Below are 10,075 nucleotides of genomic sequence, written 5' to 3'. Positions count from 1 at the left end.
GACTGAGAAGAGTTCTTATTCGCTTTTTTATTTTTAAAGTAGGCTCCAAGCCCAGTGCAGAGTCCAACGTGGGGCTTGAACGCATGACCCTGAGTTCAAGACCTGAGCTGAGATCAAGAGTCAGACACTTAACCAAATGAGCCACCCAGGCACCCTCCAAAGAGTTCTGACTCTTAACAGACAGTGTAGAGAAACTTTGTAATAAACAGAACATCGGGCTGTGTACTTGGAGGAGTGTTACTTTAGTAACGAGGTGAATTATTCCCAGGATGAAAGCTACATCTGGTCTTTCTTAACAAAGCATCAAGAAAGGTCTTTAAAGGGGTAAAGTTATTTCCATGTAATTTTATGATACACAAGAATAAAGGTAAAACATATATTTAGAGAAATACAAAAAATGAGTGTAGTTAATTTGTTTGTTTCTTTTCTTTTTGAAACCAGCAGCCTAGAAAGAGCACTAATAATGCTTCCTGCTGTATCTTATCTTCCTGCTATGTATATAATTATGCTTCCTCCCTATATCTTAAACTACATGTTTAGGTGCCTCTTCTCAGACTACGATGGGGCTAGCAGGTCTACCTGACTCAGCGGATTTGCGTTATCATTGTAGAAGACACATAAACAACATTCTCAGTCACCAGCTTCTCAATTAGGAAGTTAAAGTCCTTGTCTTCATTTGTTTAACATTAAAAAAAAGTACTTCCATTTGCTTCAGAACTCAAGAACTCAGGAGAAAAGTTTTTGAATTCTGGAGTGTTTCTTCAGTGGCCACACATAGTTTTAAAAAATCAGTATAAGTATGGGACCCAAATTCGAAAAAGTATCTCATAATATTAGGAAGGAAGGAAATCATCATTAAAATATGAAATCAAGAAAAGTATACATAAAAGATCCATCTAGATAACCAATGGTCAAAAAAGAAGTTACAGAAAGAGAAAAAAAAAGGTAATCAAGAGATTTTAAATAAAAAATAATTTCCCAACTTTTAATGTCATAGATCCATACCTTAGGAAGGCATACTTCTTTTAGTAAATGAAGATGAGTTTTTAGAAATTTAGAGAGATAATACTAATAGATTTCAAAGAGGGGGAAAAAAACACAAGAGGTTACTTATGAGAAACAGGGATTACAATGATATCAGAATCCTTGATTACCATATAGATGATGGATGATAAATGTAAACATGCCTATAAAATCATCTGCTACTAAGATACTGTATTAGTTTGCTAGGGCTGTATAAGGAAGCATCACAGTCTGGGCAGCTTAGGCAACAAGAGACTTCTTTCCCCACAGTTCTGGATGGAGGCGGGAAGCCTGAGATTTGGGGTGTCAGCAGTGCTGCCTCCTTGGGAGCGCTCTGGAAAGTGCTCCATGTGCCTTCTGCCTGGATTTCATGGTCCCACCCCGGTGAGCATGTGTTTCCTCACAGAGTTTTTTTTTTTTTTTTTTTTTTTTTTTAATGAGACCATCAGTCAGATAGAATTAGGGACCCACCCTACTCCAGTATGACCCAATTGCAACTAAAATTATTGCATCTGCAATGACCTGTTCCCAAATGAGGTCATATTCTAAGGTACTGGGTATTAGGACTTTAACTTTTAAATTTGGAAGTGGGGGACACAATTTAACCAATAGTGACTAAATCCAAAATATCACTCATTGTTGAAGGCAAAGTAATATTTAAGTCATACAAAAATTTTGAGACCATACCTTCCATTCATTCTGTCTTTGGAATTTATGTAGGGCTGTGTTCCAGGAGAACTAGGGAGTTGTCCAGGAACACATGAGGTATGAAAAAAAGCAGGCATTCCAGCTATGAACACAAAAAGCAAGCAGTTTAGGGGCGCCTGGGTGTCTTAGTCGGTTAAGCATCCGGCTTTGACTCAGGTCATGATCCCACAATTTGTAAGTTAGAGCCCTGCATCAGGCTGTATGCTGAAGGCTCAGAGTCTGGAGTCTGCTTCAAATTCTGTGTCTCCCTCTCTGTCCCTACCCTGCTTGCACTCTGTCTCAAAAATAAATGAACATTAAAAGAAATTTTAAAAAAAGAAAAGCAATCAGTTCAGATTGGAGCTACAGATTGAGGCCAGTAGGAGGTCATTCAGAGGGGAAAAAAAGTAATTAGATCCATATCTGTTGAGATATTTTACATTGTAAGTTTCTGAAAAGATAATCTAAACTATTTTTTGTCCAAACTTTTTAATGAGTATTAAAAAGAACATATTAGCTTTATAAAAATGAAGATGTTAGTCTGGTTTTTTATAATTGTTATTTGAATAAATAAACTGTGTCACCGGGGACCAAGTTTGTTCTAATATTTGCTGCTGAGATGCTACATCTAATCTTGATCCTAAAGTTATCTGCCTTAATGGATCCAAGATGCCTTTTAGCAGCTCTCAAGATTTGGTGTGTCCTAGTTCATACTCACAGAGGAAGAAATGTGTCATCAAGCATTTGCATTAAAATCTATTTTGATTATGCATAAAAACCTTATTGGGCCCAAGAGAATATTTCATTGTATATGTACAGGTTAAAAAAAAGTGCACGTTTTCAGGAAATAGCTTTAATGTTTGTAGAGAATGATGGAAAGGATAGGCAAGGTCAAATGATAGATATTACTTCTCATACTTTGTATTTAATGATTTATTTTCTTTCTATATATTTTTTACTTTTATTTTTAAACTTTATTTGTTTGGGGGGAGGATCAGAAACAGAGAGGGAGAGAAAGAATCCCAAGCAGGCTCTACACTGTCAGCACAGAGCCCCATGCAGGGCTCTAACTCACAAACTGCAATATTAGGACCTGAAACAAAATCAAGAATCAGTTGCTTAACTGACTGAGCCATCCAGGCACCCCATCAATGATTTGTTTCTTAAGTTTGAATGCTATTTTAGGGAGCTTCCCAGAAACTTCAACTGTGTGATAACGGATATAATTAAAAAAAATTTTTTATATAGTTTATTACCAAGTTGGTTTCCATATAACACCCAGTGCTCCCCCCCACAAGTGCCCCTCTCTATGACCATCACCCCCCTTCCCCCCTCCCTCTTCAGCCCTCAGTTTGTGCTCAGCATTCAAAAGACTGTCATGATTTGTCTCACTCCCTCTTCCCAACTCTTTTCCCTCCCTTTTTCATTCCCATGGTCTCCTGTTAGGTTTCTCCAATTAGACCTATGAGTGACCACATATGGTATCTGTCCTTCTCTGCCTGACTTATTTCGCTTAGCATGAATCTCTCTAGGTCCATCCATTTTGCTACAAATGGCCAGATTTCATTTTTTTCTCATTGCCATGTAGTATTCAATTGTATATATATACCACATCTTCTTAATTCATTCATCAGTTGATGGGCATTTAGGCTCTTGAGAAAGAATGTGTGTTCATGCATGAGAGTGGGGGAGGGGCAGAAAGAGAGTGAGAGAGAATCCAGGGCAGGCACTGTGCTGTCAACGCACAGCCTCACACAAGGGTTGATCTCACAAACCAGGAGATCATGACCTGAGCTGAAATCAAGAATCAGACTGAGCCACCCAGGTGCCCCATAAGATATAATTTTTTCAATCCAAAAAAATCACATTCTAATGAGATCTACATTATATATACATGATTAGTTCTGAAGTTTGAATAGAAAATATTTAATATTAGGATTTCATAAGAAAAATGGCTACAGAGTTAGTGATTGGTAAGTGATTCCTAAAGTTGCTCTGCATGAATAGTATCTATGGAGTTGTTCTTGTGAGCTGAAATTGTAAGAACAAGAATAAGGATAAGGATAAGGATATGGGAGGAGGATGAGGAAATGGATGAGGAGGAGGAGGAGGAGGTGGAGGAGGAGGGGAAGAAGGGGAGAGAAAATGAGGGGCAGGACAAGGGGAAGGGGGAACAAAGTATAATTGACCATTTACCCTGTACAGCTATGTACAGGACACTGTTCTAAGTGCCTCAAAGACATTTAATTTATATCTCAAATCTACCCAAAGAGGAAGACACTATTTTGATTCTCATTTTATAGTTAAAGAAACTGAGGTACAGAAATGATACTTAAGTCACCCAAAGTCATGCAGCTAGTATGTGACATAGCTAGAACTTGAACACCAACACTCTGACTCGAGCATTGACATTTAGACACTCATCAATGAGTCATTTGTAGTCTGTACAGGTCAAATTATGGTTGTGGAAGGAATTCATATACAGGAAAGGGTGTGGAAAATGGATCATGGCTCTATGTGCTTACTGCTACTTGGGGAAACTCAAGCAGTTATATGAGAGGAGGTTGGTAAAAATTTAGTGAAGAGAAAGAGTAAAATTTAAATCCATAGAAAGCTTTCTATACTAGTTTAAATAGTTGAACTGAAATTAGCTAGCTTCTTCTATACATAGAAGGTCACTAAGCCATAGAACTCGGTCACATAGTCACATTCACATGGAGATACAGTGTATCTGTTGTCCCAGGTGTCAAGGAACAATGACAATAACTATGTGTTTCATCCCTGCTCTTCAACTTTTATTTATATATATTTCCGTGTGCTTCTATGTTCCTTGGGGTTTTCTGTTTGGGGAGTAGAATCTAGAGGTTTGTGAGCACTCTCCGAGGACTCTATCCCAGATCACTGTGTAAAGTTGGGATTAAAGTGGGAGGTTTTCTTAGAAATATCCCTTGGGTGCTAGAAGCCTAGCATAAAGGCACCCTCCATGCACTACTCAGAGAGAGTATAGGGGCTGGGCTGCTTGATGCTGTGTGTGAGTCTTGATTCCTATGGAAGAAAAAGGTGAATCAGCTGCTGGGATCTGGTGAATAGTCATGGCAGTAAATGCAGGGATACATGGGCAGAGCAGGCTGAGAACTGGACCAAGTGGCCAATTGTAAGATGCAGGAAAAAACAAAGTTATGTTTCAAAGGTGATACGATTGTCTTTAGAAGTCTCAGGAAGATCCAATGAATTTAGTATCATCCCATTCCTTGTGTTAGATGAAATAAATTTCTATGTCAGTAGGAAGGAATAAGGCCAGTGAAGGGCTGCTGTTGAAAGTAGGCTTCTAGTGTTTCTCCACAATAAATAACGGACACTCTCCACCTTGGCCTTAGCCATCACCTTTCTAGGGAATGGTTTCTTAACTGGCCAGGATGTTTATGTTTTTAGGGACAAATAAGCGTCAGTGCACCTTGTAGTACTTGTTCTTTCTCTGTTGGACTGAGCTCACAAATGATAATTTTTTGGGCTGTGATACAAATTAATATTTTTTTGGTTGTTAATTTTTTTTTACCTCGGTATGTTTTCTATATTGAAAAAAAAATTAAATGGTAAGAACGTGAAGCTATGACCAGGACAAAACCAGGGATAATTCTGCTTATTTTTTAGTTACAGCTGCTGTCCCATATATTCCAAGGTAAGTTCCTTTACCTCCTTCGGAGTGGTTTGATTCATTCTGTAGCATTTGAAGGCATTACTTAAGAGTCTTTCTCATTCCCTTCAGATCATTGCAGAAGTACATTCTTCTCTATTGAGACACTACTGTCCCAGAGAGCTACAAAAATTACCTTCTTTAGTACCAAAATCATTTGAGGATTTCTACCCAGATTTCCAGTGCCTTCAACTGCTAGAAGGAGTAGCCAGGCAAGAGTGGGCTCCATTGCAGGGGCAGAGTTAACACAGATAAAATTCATAGTGCTCTGAGGGCACTGGACATGGTGTGGCGAGTGAAAGAAAAGTGTGGAAATAGCATTAGAGAGCCCTCCATTTCCCTTTCCCAAGTGATATTCTGTGCAGTCCCTAAATCATAAACAATGGTTGCTTTGGCTCCTGGCCAGGCATCCCAAGGGGCCAGCCCTTATTATCTCATTTGTTATCTGTGAGAGGCTGCTGGGCTTGGGTCAGAGTTTTTACATATCAGTCAGAAGAATTCAGGTTTTAATTGTGTGAGTACCTATTACCTGGATCTAGAATTGATTTTCATTATGGATTGTTGAAATGTTTTTTTTTTTAGAGGTGTTTCTGACTGCCTCAGTAGTATATTAACTTGATCTCATCTGCAGTCTTGGGGTTTCCAGTGTCACTTCCCCAGAGTGTTTCCCAGAGTGGAACCACATCCTATTCTTCAAAGTTCATGGTAAGCTCTAATTATTAGAAATCTTTGCAGAGCTTGCTGCAAACCTCCATGTTTGGGATTAGAACTCAATTAGCAGGCAGAATGAAAACTCTGAATATGACCATGACCTGTCTTATAAAATGGCTGTGAGATGACTCATATATGTCCTTCGAAACAGACGTATGATGTATTAAACATGAGATCAACTCTATGCTAAAACACTGAGCTAGAAGTTGATATAGCATCTCCTTCTCTCTCTGATCTCTCTTCTGATCTCTCCCTCTCCCTCTATCTTATTTTTCCCCTAGAGAAAGAGCATATTCAACTCCTTTGATCAGTTACAGGATGATAAACCAAAACAGGAGCATTTTTCACCCAGCCACATTCTTCCTCGTTGGAATCCCAGGTCTGGAAGGGGCCCATGCCTGGATCTCCCTGCCTTTCTGCTCTGTTTACCTGGTGGCTTTGCTGGGCAATGCCACCATTTTGCTAGTCATCAAGATGGAGCAGGCCCTGCAGAGAGAGCCCATGTTCTACTTTCTGGCCCTCCTTTCAACTATTGACTTGGCCCTTTCCACAACCTCTGTGCCCCGTATGCTGGGGATCTTCTGGTTTGATGCTCATGAGATTAACTTTGGGGCTTGTGTGGCCCAGATGTTTTTGATCCATGCCTTTACTGGCATGGAGGCTGAGGTCTTGCTGGCCATGGCCTTTGACCGTTATGTGGCGATCTGTGCTCCGCTCCATTATAAGACCATCTTGACATCCCAGGTGCTGGTGGGCATCAGCATGTGCATTGTGCTTCGTCCAGTTTTGTTTACACTTCCCATAGTCTATCTCATCTACCGCCTACCCTTTTGTCAGGCTCGTGTAATAGCTCATACCTACTGTGAGCACATGGGCATTGCAAAACTGTCCTGTGGAAACATCCGCATCAATGCCATCTATGGGCTCTTTGTAGTGTCTCTCTTTCTTCTGAACCTGGTCCTTATTGGCATCTCCTATGTTTACATACTCCGAGCTGTCTTCCGCCTTCCATCACAGGATGCTCGGTTAAAAGCCCTAAGCACATGTGGGTCTCATGTTGGCGTTATCTGTGTTTTCTATATCCCCTCAGTGTTCTCCTTCCTCACTCACCGATTTGGCCACAACATACCACGCTACATTCACATTCTCATTGCCAACCTCTATTTGGTTATCCCACCATCACTCAACCCCATCATTTACGGTGTAAGGACCAAACAGATACGAGAGCGAGTGCTCCATGTCTTTGCTAAAAAGTAGATACTCTTGCCTTTGTCTACCAAGCGTTTCAATCTAGCAAGGAAAATGTGTGTTCTTTCCAGGGATTTTTCTCCAGCTAAATTTAGTGCCATCAAATGATATTCAAAGGCGTTTTATCCCGGCCTGTTATTTATTCTATGATTTGAATAATCTTCAAAATGATTCAAGTTTAAGGACTAATTCATATTGTGGAATAAGAACTGTTTGCATTATTTCACTTTGTGTGAGATTGAACAATCTAAGCAATGACTCTTCCTGTAACAGTGCTTTTGTCTCCCCTGTTTTAAAGTTCTATTTTTCCCTAAGTTCAACAAAAGTAAGATAAGAGAACATATAGCTAATACCTTTCTTCCCACAACATGGAATTAAAAACTACTATTACTAAGGCTCATTCATCTTTAATGTTATTCTTAATCAAACGCATGAGACACTTAAGTTGAAATGAACTAGGACTCCTCCCACAAAACACTTCCCATTTTTTTCTTATTCTCAGGACTCGAGGGACCACCACATGCTTTCTTATATTTCTTAGAGTCTAAACTGATTATTTTAAATTCAATTTTCTCTGTAGGGGTTGGGATTATAATTTTTTAATTCATGTAAATGGTAATGCACTGTATCATTTCATAGGCAAATGTTTCACTTAATATTAAATTTAGAGATCTGTATTGCTACATATGGGATACAGTACTCCTTTTTAAATGCCCTAGAATTTTTCATTAGTATTTTATTTATCTTTTCATCATTTGAATGTATATAGTATTTTAGTTATTTTTAATTCAGAACTATGTTGTGACATCTTTATGAATTTTTTTGTGGATATTTAAAGATTTTCTAGTGGTTCTACACTTACAAGGAGGATTGTCAGATAGCAGGTTACTGACGGAACAGGTCACGTTCTTGTTTATTTTTATTGTGGTTATTTACTGTGGTTTCCTTGTGCCCTCCCCAAGTTATCTGCCCAGCTTCTTAAAAATCTCATAACATGGGGGCACCTGGATGGCTCAGTCGATTAAATGTCTGACTTCAGTTCAGGTCATGTTCTCAAGGTTCATGGGTTCAAGCCCCTCATTGGGCTCTGTGCTGACAGCTCGGATCCTGGAACCTGCTTCATATTCTTTGTCTCCCTCTCTCTCTGTTCCTCCCCCACTTGCACTCTATCTCTCTCTCAAAAATGAATAATTGTTAAAAAAAATCTCATAGCATGAATTTTTGATTACACTTGACATATTAACACTTTTCTATAAATGATTTATATTTAATACCTTGTTTTCATATGGCAGGTAGATTTTTAAATGAGATCAGTACTGATAATATTACCTATAACAGGATTTTATCACTTTGAAACTTAGGACTTTTTCACAGCTTTATTATATATGGACATTGCAACATCTATATTGTTATTGAGGTGTATGTATATGTGTGTGTGTTAAATCTTACTTTTAATTCTAATTTACTTGCAATTTATTTTGCTGTAAGATGTAAGAATTTTAAAAACTTTTTGGTTTCTATTCCTAACCTGTTTAATAACATAATTGACTTAAGAGCTCATCACTTCAGAACTGCTTTGCATTTTTTCTTTCTTCCTATTAAATTTCAATTTGTATGAGTCTGATTTTCATTTATATAGTTGGTTTTTCTGTTTGTTCTTGAACCAGTATCGATCATCACTAGAGAATTACATTTTAATAACTTTTAAAACTGATTATCCTCCTATACTTTTCTCACTCTCCCTTTGTTTTTAAGCTAATTTGTAGAACAATAAAATGAGATGTCATTTTGCTATGATTAAAAGTATCTTGATGGAATTTTGAGTTCACTTATTCCTTGGCTCATTTACTATGAATCACTTAAACAATGTGTTTTTAATTCCTTGAAATTTTAACTGGGACTTAATTATGCTCCTTATTTGGATAAGCCCAGATGATAAAGTGTGCCTCGGTGACTGCTCTGTGACTGCCTTGTTAGCACTCTATTTCCCACAACTCTCATGCCTGTAAGTTTCCAGTTGAGAGTTGGTCACATAAGAAATGCATAAGCCATGGGAGCAAATGTGAAACAGCATCATTCTATTGTCAATATTGTTTTAGGTCAGCGACAGAAAGACAGTGATACTAGAGGACTCTAATTTCTCCTTGTGTCCTCAGCATAATGCACCGCTCTCCATGGCTACTGACCTGCTGACCAACAGTCATCGCAAGTCTACCACCCGTATTCTAGTTGCAAACACAGAGGCAGAAGCCAGTAATAACAAACCATCTCCCTTAAATTTCGACACTCACTCCCTTATGATTCCATCCCAGAAGCGGAAAGTACCTAGACTTCTGCAAACACCACTTTATTCATGCAGGCCTAATCTGTCTGACAAGTTTGTTTTGGGGTATGTTTTTCCCTCACAGTTGCATCTAACACCTATAATAAATTCTTTTTTCTTTAATACTCTTAGTAGTTCTGAACCTTAGTTCATGTAAATATATATACCAAAATGGCGCCTGGGTAACACATTCTTTTTTTTTTTTAATAGTTTATTGTCAAATTGGTTTCCATACAACACCCAGTGCTCTTCCCCACAAGTGCCCTCCTCCATCACAACCACCTCTTTTCCCCCCTTTCTCTTCCCCTTCAACCTTCAGTTCATTTGCAGTAGTCAATAGTCTTAAGTTTGGCATCCCACTCTCTCCCCAACTCTCTTTCCCTCTTCCC

General features: G+C 38.6%; 2 protein-coding genes across 2 annotated transcripts in view; one reads left to right on the top strand and one right to left on the bottom strand.

Annotated features, from left to right (window-relative positions):
* LOC115271975 (olfactory receptor 52E2-like) overlaps positions 1–10,075 on the bottom strand; it is a 64,542-nt gene that overhangs the window by 54,149 nt on the left and 318 nt on the right. The window lies entirely within an intron of this gene.
* On the top strand, positions 6,428–7,372 carry LOC115271977 (olfactory receptor 52J3). Its single transcript, XM_029914965.1, has one exon. It carries the CDS (start codon positions 6,434–6,436, stop codon positions 7,370–7,372), a length of 939 nt encoding a protein of 312 aa, XP_029770825.1. The 5' UTR covers positions 6,428–6,433.

Source organism: Suricata suricatta, chromosome 11 (genome assembly GCF_006229205.1).
Source record: "Suricata suricatta isolate VVHF042 chromosome 11, meerkat_22Aug2017_6uvM2_HiC, whole genome shotgun sequence".
NCBI lineage: Eukaryota > Metazoa > Chordata > Mammalia > Carnivora > Herpestidae > Suricata > Suricata suricatta.
The sequence above is the reverse complement of the archived record's forward strand: the minus strand, read 5'-3'. Positions and strand labels throughout refer to the sequence as shown.